At 43.5% G+C, this 13,198-nt stretch overlaps 1 protein-coding gene across 4 annotated transcripts in view; it reads right to left on the reverse strand.

Moving 5' to 3' along the window:
* Positions 1 to 477: 477 nt before the first annotated feature.
* Positions 478 to 13,198, reverse strand: part of Kcns3 (potassium voltage-gated channel modifier subfamily S member 3) — a 46,241-nt gene continuing 33,520 nt past the window's right edge. For all 4 annotated transcript variants that reach the window (XM_015989800.3, XM_006996435.4, XM_076559676.1 and 1 more), the window contains one exon: positions 478 to 2,500. In XM_015989800.3, coding sequence (XP_015845286.1) covers positions 966 to 2,441 — 1,476 coding nt within the window. In that variant the 5' untranslated portion in view covers positions 2,442 to 2,500 and the 3' untranslated portion in view covers positions 478 to 965. The remainder of the gene's footprint in view (positions 2,501 to 13,198) is intronic.

Consider the following 13,198-nt stretch of genomic DNA (forward strand, 5'->3'; position numbering starts at 1 on the left):
CAAGATCCAGGACAGGCTCCAGAGCTATGCAGAGAAACCCTGCCTTGAAAAACCAAAGGAAAAAAAAAAGAAATGAAAAGAAAAGAAGGAAAAATGGCCCACAGGCTCATAGGGAGTGGCACTACTAGGAGGTGTGGCCTTGATGGAGTACATGTAGCTTTGTTGGAGGAAGTAGGCTACACGCTTTGAGGCCAAAGAAGCTGAAGTCTTGCCAGTGTGTCTCAGTCTCCTTCTGCTTCCTGCAGACCAAGGTGAAGAACACTCACCTCCTTCTCCATCACCATGTCTGCCTGCACGCTGCCATGCTTCTCATCATGATGATAATGGACTAAACCTCTGAACTGTAAGCCAGCCCCAATTAACTGTTTTCCTTTATGGCTGTCTCTTTTCAGCAACAGAAACCCTAAGACACCTTCCAAGCCAGTGATGGGATAGTAGGATATACTTACTTAACATAAAAAACATACAAACAAGGCATTCTCCATACTGAATTAGAAGTTTATTGGGCTCCTAATTCCCATGTCTGGAACATGAACATGGATTTACATGCATTGTCTCATGTTGTAGCTCTCACATGCATGTCGTCTTCGGTCAGCCGGACTTCTGCTCTACCGCCAGTAGTTGATAGTTAGCTCAATGTGAGTGAATGTGACAAACACAGAATGATGCGTAAGCCGTAGCAATAAATCCTTCCCAGTATCATTTACTTTGTTCCCCTCAAAAACCCATATTACAACTCTCTCTTGTAAAAAATAAATTTCAGAACAAGGCATTTAATTTTAACCTCACTGAGAAAAATAAAGATAATTCTATCATCTCGGAATTCAGCAATGAATGTCCAACTATGGCTAAAAGGTACACCCTGAGAATTAAATGATTTATTTGAACAAACCCATTCAGGTTTATAAAGCTGTGTTAACCTAACGTCAGGAAGGGACACAAGAGACCGGTGTGAATGCCCCTACTCATTTTGTGGTACAGTTCTCCAGGGATGCGGTATTGTAAACATCCTCATTGTCTTCAATGCTAGAAGCGTCTGTGGAATCAGGATCGCTGACCACGATGCCAATGGAAGACAGACTGGTAATGAAGGCATGGACTTGCTGTGCGTAGACATCCCTAATGTTAAAGTAAGGTAGCTCAGGGCACTTCTCAGGTGGGTCCTCGCTGCACGGGTCCACATCCATGTCCTTCTGCTTCTGGTAGTACTTGGAAAACTTGTTGAAGATGATGGTGATGGGAAGGGCTACCACCAAGATGCCACAGATAATACATGTGCTTGCAATGATCTTCCCGGCTAAGGTGACCGGATGGGTGTCTCCATAGCCCACAGTGGTCATACTGATAGTGGCCCACCACCAGCAGATGGGGATGCTGGTGAGACTGGATGCAAGTTCATCTTTCTCCACAGAGTAGATAAGCACGGAGAAGATGGAGATACCCACCGAAAGGAAGAGAAGCAGTAACCCCACTTCGTGGTAACTGTGCCTCAGTGTGGCCCCCAGAGACCGAAGCCCTACGGAGTGCCGGGCAAGCTTCAGAATTCGGAATATCCTCATGAGCCGAAGGATTTGGACCACCTTGCCCATATTCTCAATGTCCTCGCTCTCTTCTTCCTTGGTGTCCACAGCCAACGTGGCATAGAAGGGAATGATGGAGACGAAGTCGATGATGTTCAGAGGGTTTTTCCAGAACTTCTTTTGAGAAGGGGCGGCCACCAGCCGGATGGCCAGCTCGCCGGTGAACCATGCAATGCACGCGATCTCCACTCCTTCCAGCACAGGGTCATCCACTTCTCCATCCTCGTTCTGGAATTCCGACATGCTGTGCACACACATGGCCACGATGGAGGCCAGCACCACGCTCAGGGAGGAGATGGCAATGAGCTTGGCTGACAGGCAGTAAGCTGGGTTCTCCATCCGAATCCAGATTTTCTTTCGGAGCTGACCAAACCTCAGCGCGTCAAACTTCTCCAGCTCTTTCTCAAACAGAGAGGATTCTTCAAAGGAGGAGTCTGTGCTCACATCATTGCTCTTCTGGTCCCAGTCCCTCTCGTGACTCTCTTCCTTGCGCTCCTGGTATCGGCTGCTGCAGCAGGAGTCGATGAAGAGCTCGTTGATACCCCAGTACTCGATCTCCTGGCAGAAGGAGAACACGCACAGCTCCTCCATGACGTGCAGCTTCCCCGTGTAGTAAAAGTTCAAGACGTATCTGAACAGGGAGGGGTTCCGGTCGAAATAGTACTCTTTGTCCGCCACGCTATAGTCATCACACAGCTCTAGAATGGCCTCTTCCGAATGGCAGGTCAGCAGCTTCCCCAGTCTTGTGTGAGGGAACCGTAGGAGCGTGCTCTGGTCCACAGACTGCTTAAAGCCCCCTACGTTCAAGTTGACAAGTTCCTCGTCTTGTCCAGGGCGATGGAAAAACTCACCAAACACCATGATGGATAGAGGAGGCAGAGTGCTGGCCGGGAAGGGAGATGCCCAAGATCACATTGCACCTAGAAGGAGCACAAGACAATATTAGCCTGTGCCCAGTCCTGCCTCTTCAGGACTTATTTTTAATCTGCCCTTTCCAGAACGATGGGCTGCACCGAAGGCAAAACAGGAAATGCATTGACAAGAAGACAAGCACATTTCAGGGGTGTCTGGAGGGGGTTCAAAAGCTTGAGCTCAAAAATCTAGTTTTGCAAAAGAAAGCCTACAATATGATTTGATGACACCTAATTCCCATTTCTCTATTAAGCACTCAAATTTCATCTTCTGCCTCTCTCTCTCTCTCTCTCTCTCTCTCTCTCTCTCTCTCTCTCTCTCACACACACACACACACACACACACACACACACACACACACACACACGGGGGAGGGGGGCTAAAAAGCAATGCAATTCTGATCACTTACTTGCACAATATAAACACATCTACAGTCTCAACCACGATGCTCTCGACTAGTCAGCTGCTGTAGGGCTTGTAGCCTACATCTGTCCATCCCAAACTCAGCCACCCACCCAGGAAGAAAGTGCTCTCCTCTTCTCCACATTTGATCCATGGGAGACAGAGATAAGCTCTCACAGTGACTGTGGGTTTCACTTTATGCTCCAGGGATGTGCTCTTTTAGAAGAGCCCATTATTTATGTTTGGACACTGACACTCAAGAGGATATAATTATCTCCCCATAATTAAGCACCTTATATCTTGCAGATATCATTACACTTTCCAGGATGGGGTTTCAGGACTATCCACATGGAAAGAAACTGGATGGGGAAGACCCCTTCAAGTTAAACATGCTGGTTCTTGACACGAATAGTCTTCTCTCACAGTCTTCAACACAGAATCATCAAGAATTATCATTCCATTGATGGTCTACACTGTTTGGGCGCATGACCTGCTTTTAGTTCTAACACTAACCAGGGTATATTAGATCTATTCATCAGAGAGAAAACATGGGGGGGGGGCGGGGGCTGAGGGAGTAAAGTTCTGTTTTTAATGAACTTTATGAATATGTATATGTGCCACATGTGTACAGGTGCCCTTGGAAGCCAGAAGAAGGCATGGGTGCCCTGGAGCTAGAATGAATACTGTGAACTGAACCCAGATCGTCAGCAAGAGCAGCTGACTAAACATAATGGCAAAGGGAGCTCTCAGCAGAGGGTTTCAGAGGTGGGCAGCAGGAGGGCTGTGAAGAACCCAGTACATCAGTCTGAAGAGACTGGACTGTATTCTGTTGGCAAGACTATAATGAACGGGGCTCCCATTCCAACAGGACACCGTCATCTACAAAGCTCATGCTCAAGAACCATGCAACTGAGTTAAAAGGAAAAAAAAATCTATCTCAGTGTTGGTATTGGACCCATTCACAGCTGTCTTGAGCTGCGTGCAGCCAGTGGATGGCAGGTTGGACATGCGTACAAGTAAAGAGCCTTTGTAAATGTATTTGTGACCATGACTTAGACCCAGTCAGACTTAGCCTTCCATGCTTCAGTCCATGACACTCTACAAGGCCCTTAACATGCTCCTTGGCCACTGGAACCATAAGTAAAAACAGTTCTCTTTAAAACTTGAAAAGCAATAATAAAGTATCAGTTCCACTGAGGGAAAAATGGAAGACCTCTACAGGGAAAGATGGAACACAAGAGAAAAGGGTACACAGCACCAGGGTGAAGCAGGGACCCAAAATGGATGTGTTGGGAAGGGAACACTTATAGAGAGGAAGCGTCAAGTTCAGGAGTTTACAGAGCACAATTGACAGAACATGGCACTTGGTTCAAGAGAAGAGAGAAATACATAGACAGGGTAAAGGAGAATATAATTTCTAACCTGCTTACAGTTGTGAACAGTAACACCAGGAAAGGATACAAAGTCAGGAAGGAATCTCTCTTATGGCCAGCAAAAGCTACCAGCAAGAGAAAAGATTACTTCTCTGAGAGACAGAGATACACTGCAGGTCATGTCACAACCTTAAAACAGCCTCTGTCATCCACTCCAGGAGAAAGTCTACAATCATTAAAAAAAAAAAAAAAAAAAAAATACTCGAGTGTTTGCCTCCAAGACACCAACGCTTCATCAAGCCAAAGACCAGAGCTTGGCTAATGTATCTTCAGTAAATTTGCTGACCTCTTCCAAAACTTCAATTTGCCTCCCTCCGCTTTCTGTTTTTAATTAGGCATCTTCTTTGAAAGGCCTAAGTCAGAGCTGTTGCCTTGGTCCAAATATTTATGTAACATCAGGTCTCTGATGGCCAGTGCAGGCTAATGGCACATCGGGTTGGAAAATGTTCCTAGGAGCTAGTTCAGCTAAGCTGCCACTAAGACTTTAATGGAAGCTGTGTCTTCTGGTGGATTGTTTTTCATCTTGGCTGTCCTGGAATCCCACGGTGACAGAACGTTTCTTGACACTACAGGCATATAAGGGTGTCATAATCGGGGCCTGTAATCCACCTCCCTGATCTCTCCCTAGTGACCTTTCTAAAGCACACAATCACCCACGATGTCCATAGTCCCACCATGTCCTTCTGCTTTGTCCTTCCTGCATTTTCTCTAGTCCACACTGGTGAAGGAAAGGTCCATCATAAAGTCCATCCGTCTGCTCCACAGAGTCTCATCATAAAAGCAACACACATCATAAAGCCAAAGATCTCATTAGGGGACTTTTGAAAAAAAAAGAGACAGAAGAAAGCATTGCTGGATGAGATCCAACACTGCAGCTCTAAAGACAAGTTTGGATGTGCAGAGTCGGGACTGGATTCCTTGATGGCAATCGGACCCACAGCACCCCACTTGGAGCAGGGGAGACGAGGTTTCTACCTTTACAAAATGCATTAAGAGTCCCTATATGCAGACAATCTTTTTTCCAATTATGGTATATCCTTATATGTTTGTTTGTTTTTTCTCATCCTGGGAATTGACAGATAGAGGAACAAACAATGTGAGGCAAGGAATGGAGGCAGAGGTCTAAACTGGGAGCTTGGTACTCTACGTGCTTCCGCATTCCAGCTCACATGCTCAAGATCACATGGATAAAGCATGCTACTGTACATCATCACTTCCAAGGATGCTGCATTCAGGCCAGCATTTTTTTCTTCCTTTTTTTTAATTAACTTTTTTTTCCTTTATTTTACATACCAACCACAGTTTCCCCTCCCCCCACCTCCCATTCCTTCCCACGACTGCCATCTACCCCGCCCCCCCTCTCCATCCACCCACTCCTCCTCCATCTCCATTCAGAAAGGGCAGGCCTCCCATGGGCTTGAACATAGCATGGCACATCAAGTTGAGGTATGACCCAGCTCGTCCCCCTGTATTAAGGCTGGGCAAGAAAATCCAGCATGGGGAACAGGTTCCCAAAAGTCAGCCAAGTACCAGGGATAGGTGCTGGTCTCACTGCTAGGAGCCTGCCAAACAGACCAAGCTACACATTTGTCACACACATGCAGAGGGCCTAGGTCGGTCTCGTGTAGGCTCCCTAATTGTTAGTCCAGAGTCCATGTGCTTCCATGAGCTCAGGTTCTGTGGGTTCCGCTGTCATGACCTTGACCCCCCCTGGCTCGTACAATCCCTCCTCCTTTTCTTCAGGAGGACTCCCAGAGCTTGGCCCAGTGCTTGGCTGTGGATCTCTGCATCTGCTTCCATCAGTTATTGGATAAAGGCTCTGTGATGACAATTAGGGTACTCACCAATCTGATTATAATGGAAGGCCAGTTCAGGCACCCTCTCCACCACGGCTAGGGGTCTTAGCTGGGGTCATCCTTGTGGATTCCTGGGACCTGGGAGTTTCCCTGGCATCAGGTTTCTCCCTAGCCTCCCATCTACCCCCAAACCATCTCCTTCACCCAGCCCACCGAACCCGCTCCCTCAAGTTCCCATACCTGCACTCCACCCCCACCCCCAGTTTACCTAGGAGATCTCTGCTATTTCCCCTTCCCAGGGAAATCCATGCATCCCTCTTGGGCCATCTTTGCTATCTCAGGCTATCCTGTATTAAAATCCATTCATTTGTTCCTTTCAGGGACATTTAGTGAGTCAAAGGTACACATCTGTACTACGTGATATAGCCCGTGTTTATATACACAAGCAGTTACATGCACTTGGATCTCCATGTCTATGCAGGTCCACACTGGAGGATTCTAGCAACTACAAACCAGTGGGTACAAGTACTTGCTGCTGTGACTGACAATGTAATTTAATCCTGGGGACCCACACGATGGAGAGAATCAGCTCCCACAAAGTTGTCTTCTGACCTCCACCCACAAACAATGGCATGTTTGTGTATCCACACTAAATAAATAAGCCTTTGCAATTCAGAAAAAATGCATGTATTGCAGTGATATACACACTGAAAGATGATTTAACTTTAAGATCAATATAAATTACATAAATACAAAAATGAATTCAAATATATCGACTTGAACACATTTGCATTTTCTTTAATATTGGCACAGTAAAATGTCAAGAAACACGTTCGATCATGTAAGAGTTGTACTTTATGCCCCACTAGCAACATCTGTTTTCTTAACAGATGACATGACCATGTCATCAAGAGGCTGGATTTTAAGACTGAGGAGACGGTAATGCACCTGGCTCAAAAACATGAGTCCTCAAGTTCAGATCCCAGCACCCACACAAAAGCCACATGGGTGTGGCAGCCCATCTGTAACCCCAACTGCACAGAAAGTAGACATGGGGGATTCCCCAGAGCAAGATGGCTAGCCGGACTGTGTGAAACAGTGGTCTGAGGGGTCAGCAGGAGATCCTGACTCCATACATAACGGTGAGACTCCACAGAGGAAGACACTTGGCATCATCCTTGGGCCTCCATGCACACACAAGGGCACATGCACCTGCCAATATGTACCACACACATGAACATGTATATACACGTGCATACACACCCACACATACATAAAAATACATGTGAAAGAAAGAAAAGAGGGAGGGAGGGAAAGAGGGAAGAAGGAACAAAGGGATGAAGGAATTCAGGAAGGAAGGAAGCAAGCAAGTAGCTGGCTTTTTGGTTGGTTTGGTTTGGATTTTGAGACAAGGTCTCACTATGTGGCCTTGGCTGACTTGAACTTGCTCTGTAACCAAGCTGGCCTTGAGCTCATAGAGATCCACCTGCCTCTACCTCTTGAGCGCTCAGATTAAAGGCCTGGCCCAGAAGGTAAATTTTATCATTGCAGAGTAGTCATATCTTAGAACTAAGAAAGTGTGAATATTGACGTATGGTTGGGGAAAAAAACATAGACTAAGAAACTTGAAAAATGCATGTACTGAACATGTGCACAGCTTCCTCTTGTCATTGTTCTCTGAACAATAGGGCATCACAACTACTGGCACAGCAACTGCACTATATGAGGTGCCACCCATTACCTCAAGACCATTCAAAGCCTGCAGGAGAGCATGCCTGGGCTTTATGCAAATCTTACACTATTGTTGAGCACCTGAGGGTTTGGGTATCTGGAGGGGTCCTAGAAACCAAGGGATGACTGTCATTATACAGCATGTATGTGCACGTGTAGATATACAGTGAATCATACATCTACTAAATCCAAATGCAGATCAACTAACTTATGAGCCATAAATGGGTAAGATTTCTGACTCAAAAAATTCTGGTTATGAGAAAGTAATCTTGTATGGGGAAACCATAGCAACATAAAAATGAATTATAGAAAAGACTGCCACATATATCACACGGAAGAGATTTAGTGCACTTAATACATGAAGAGGGTTAATTTTAAGAAGAAAATGAACTAGGGCATTGTGGGAAATGGACAAGAGATGGGAACAGACAGCTCATAAGAGGAAACCACAACGGGGAACAAAGTCAGGGGAAAAAATGTTCAACCTTCCTCAAGAGCACATGTGAAAACCACACTGTCGCATTACATCTAATGTACCAAATCGGAGCAAGAGCCAGAAGAACATCTGCATGGAGTGCTGGCCAGTCTGTGGAGAAGCAGGCCTCGCCTCTCCACGTGGTGCTGGAAATACAAAATGAAGGGAAGCCCTCAGGGAGGGGAACTTGGCAATGTTTGATGGACTGGCATAGGCTTTTACCCTCTGACCTGGTAATCTCTCTTCTAGAACTCTTTTCCCAAAGTTAGACAAGCAAAGCACTCTTGTGTGTAGCTGGAAACAATCCAAATGTCCATCAATACAGGAGTGACTGGAAATAAATTACAGTCTACTTCTACATGGAGAGAGAGAGAGAGAGAGAGAGAGAGAGAGAGAGAGAGAGAGAGAGAGAGAGAGAGAGAGAGAGAGAAAGAGAGAGAGAGAAAGAGAGTAATGGAATGGTTTCCAGAATGTTTGTCTTAGGTGAGAGGGGTGAAAGCAAAGCATAAAAAAGTGTCAGTAATATGCAACAGTTTTTCTAAGAAAGAAAGTGAAACTGGGCCTGAGAGATGGCTCAGCCAGGGAAGCCACCTGTCACCAAGCCTTACAACCTGACTTTGATCCCTGGGATACACATTGTAGAAATAAAGATACAGCTCCCTCAAGTTGTCCTCTGACTACACACACACACACACACACACACACACACACACACACACACACTTCATGTACATACAATTAAACAAATAAATGGCCAGATAGACAGACAGTCAACAGACAGACAGATGGTAGATATTTTAATAAAGAAATCAAGGGAAATTATGAATGTAATTATATACATACATGCATGTGTGTATTTACATATGTGTGCTTATAAAAAGGAAACAGTAGTAATATAAGCAAAAGAAAACCATAAAATATCTATAGGGCACAATATCAGAAAGTGAACTCGGGACCATGCTAATGTTTGCCTAATTATGGGACAAAATTAAATTAAATTAAAACAGACATTTCTTAAAAACCATTACTCTATATCAAGTTGGTAGCTCAACCGCACATGAATGAATTATGTCAACAAACTGACTATACATCCTACCAGTGTATAGCCTAGGACCAAAATAAATAGCAATATTAAAATATTTTTAGTAATTACAGTTATGTACTTATTCTTTTAAAAAATATTATATATACTTATATAAAATATATATATATATGTGTGTGTGTGTGTGTGTGTGTGTGTGTTGCTTCCATGTATGTCTGTGTACCCAGTGCATGCCTGGTGCTTCCAGAAACCAGAAGTTTCTTGGAACTGGAGTTTTGTGAGTGCTGGGAATTGAACCCAGGTCCTCTGGAAAAGTATCTAAAGTTCTTAACCATTGAGCCATCTCTCCATCCCTATCTACTTATTCTTAAATGTTTGTATACACATAAGATCAAGCACAGGGAGCGTTATGTTAATGTCCCTAAGCACCCCAAGATTTTAGGTACAAAATAAAAATAAACATGACTATAAGAATCAAAGAAATTCAATAAAAGCTCTCTGATCCTGAGTTTGAATTGGAAGTGACAGCATAAACATACAATTTACTTTTTGCACGTGAAGAGTCTTATTTCCTAGCTCTGTCTACCAAAATAAAAACAAAAACAAAGAACAAGAAAACATCCTGAAACAGATGATCATATTACAGATGCTACTTGGCCACTCATCTCTCTCCTTAAAAGTGAGGTACTGGTTCCCACCTCTGCTAGGAGTGCTAACAGCTAGGGGTTCTCAGCTAAGTCAGTCTCCACTTGGGGATCACCTTCATCCAAAAGAGAGCCGCTTCCCAAGGTCAGAAACACGGCCAGTGACTTGTCTGTAAGAGGCTTGTAATAACCCAGCATCTTATTATATGAAGATGGGCCACCCAGCTCCAGAGCTCTGTGACAGCCAAGTGAGGTCCATGTTTAAATCCCATCAAAGGTCAACACCTCCCTTTACTGAAGCCTCCTCTCCTCGATCTTCACAGGCACCGACCCCAAGGACACCCAACACATTCTTGTACATATCTGCCTCTGTCTATTTTAGAGAGCCCATCCAGAAACAACTTAGAAGTATCCTAGTTTAGTGAGACGGAACCAAGTCAATATACAATTTCTCCCTAAAAGAGCAAGGGTTACTTGGATGAACAGCCAGTTCCCAGTCTGGGAACAGAAATGCACAAGAGGAGCCTGGGATTTCCTTCTCTACCAGAACCCAAGGGAGGCTGTCAAAGACAAGGGATAGTCAAAAACATTCAAAGAAAGCTAAGACAATGTCCACCTGCTGAAGAGAAGAAGCATGTGTCTCACAGGAAAAATGCAGAGATCTGCAACAGATTGTAACATATCAAATATGATAAAAATTCTTAAGGTCATGGCAATAATTTCCCTGCCAATGCATGTGTGCATGTTTTGTATGTACACAGCTGCATGTGTGCACAAGAGTGTGAAAGCCAGAAAGCGCCCTTACTGTCATTACTCAGTACCATCCACCTTGTCTTCTGAGACAGGGTCTGGCACCTGGGCCTAGAACTTGCAGACACAGCCCGGCTGGCTGGCCAGAGCCCCAAGGATCTGTCTGTGTCTGCGTTCCCAACGCTGGGATTACAAATACACACTACCACGTCTGACCTTTTAAAATAGGTTCTCGGGATTGAAGTTGGCTCCTCCTACTTGGACAGTATGCCCATCATTGATCACCTCCTCAGCCCCCACAGTAACCATTTTTCAAAAGGAAAGCAGGTCTTAGGTCACTTTTGGAGACTACTCAAGCACCAACTCATAATCCTGTGAAAGCAAAGAGGAAAAATCTAATACTTTATCCTGCTTTCCTGTGAGAATTATACTTTAGAAAAAAATAATACAAGAGTTAATGAGGAAAATTTTTCTTTATAAAAATATCCCAATAATTTGAAAACGCAGCAGTGGAAATAATCAAATGGCCTAATGGAAAGTAATTATTTACATTTAAAAACAAGTTGAGATGCTAAAAGTTGAAAATAATAACTGAAAAGGTTTTGGTGTGACTATACTGAATGTCACAAAAAAATAAAATGTAAGATAGAAATTGTTACCAGAATCAAAGAACATTTCAGTAATAAAAAAAAAAATGCCAATCTATTAAAGGAAGACACAAGCTCTATAAACATACTTAGCAATGGAGCCAAAAAAAATTACATGTTTTAAAAATAATGGCAGAACTAGAGGGGGAAGTCATTGGAATTTCTATATCCCACTTTCGATAACATATGGAACAATTATACAAATATCTACAGGGAAATAAAGAAGATTCAAACATCATGATAAACCACAAGATCTGACAGAGACAGAGCACTCCAGCTAGCAAGAGCTCTCTCTCTCTCTCTCTCTCTCTCTCTCTCTCTCTCTCTCTCTCTCTCTCTCTCCTTCTCTCTCTCTCTCTCTCTAATGGACACAGAACACTCTCTAGTACAGACCAAAGCTAAGTCATCGAACAGCCTGGATAGATGCTAAAGTGAGCTAGCCATCTCTCATCACTTTGACAAATGGCTTGAAGTAATCAACTTAAAAAGAGAACAGGTTTGCCTGGCTCACTGTGCCAGACATTTCAGTACATCATCACTTGGCCCTGATGTCTTGGGCCTATGGAGAGATAGAGAGCACAGCATTGTGGGATTACATGGGTCAACCTCAAGGCAACCAGGAAGCAAAGCCAGTAAAAATGGAGGGCAGGTAATATCATATCCTCAACAATGGCACATCCCCAGTGAACTAACCTCCTACTACCATATCACTTCTTAACAATTACATCACCTCTCAATGGTGCCATAACCAAGGACCCAGCCTCTGTCTAACATACCCAGTCATTTGGAGATATACGAGATTTATATTATAGCCAAAAAAAAAAAGCAAACAAACAACACAAGAACAACAAAATGAAAAGGATTTAAATTGTAAAGTACACCAACCACAATTGAATAAAATATACATCAATAACACAAGAAAATCTGGGAGTAATTTTTCAGTGTGGAAACTAAACAACACTTCTCAAGGACCCAGAGTCAAATGGAAATTTTTTTTAAATGCAATAAACAAAGACAAAAATTCAACAAACTTTACAGGGTTCTATAAAACAGTGACTCGGAAAAACATATAGATTTATATACCTATATTTAAAGAAAGAAGGTCTTCAAAATTAAGGACTCTCTTTCTTAAAACCAGGAAAAGAGGAAAGTCAGGGCCAAATTTAGCTTAAGTAAGAGAAAATGATGGTTACACTTAAAATGAATGAAACAGAAAATAAGAATATGAACACAGAAAATTCAGAAGGCAGAAAACTGGACATTTTTTTTAAAAAAATCAATGAAACTGATCAATCTTTAGCCACATTAACCAAGAAGGAATGGAAGAAAATCCCAATTAGCAAAATCAGCAGCGGAAGGGGGTATGTCACTACTGACCTCACAGAAGTGGGAAGAACCGGAAGAGCATTCTGTGAACAAACTTGTATGCCCACATTAGATAGCCTATAACCTAGATAAAGCAGTTAAATTACTAGAAATATACAACTTACAGAATATAACTCAAGATGGGAAAGAGAATCTAAATGAACTTGCAAGACACTTAATTTGCAGGGAAAAGTCAAGCATCCACAGCTAGTCTCATCACTCCTTAGCACGGATCCTTCACAGATCACAAACCTTTCCAAAACCATGAAGAGGAAGACGCCCCTCCCAATTCTATGAAGCCAGTATTCCCTTCATACCAAACCTACAAACAGACACGAGAAGGAAAGTCAAGACCATTGTCCCTATGAGTACAGATGCACACATAATGAGCAAATCACTAGCAAACCAACTCCATTAACAT

Source organism: Peromyscus maniculatus, chromosome 22 (assembly GCF_049852395.1).
Source record: "Peromyscus maniculatus bairdii isolate BWxNUB_F1_BW_parent chromosome 22, HU_Pman_BW_mat_3.1, whole genome shotgun sequence".
NCBI classification, from domain to species: Eukaryota; Metazoa; Chordata; class Mammalia; order Rodentia; family Cricetidae; genus Peromyscus; species Peromyscus maniculatus.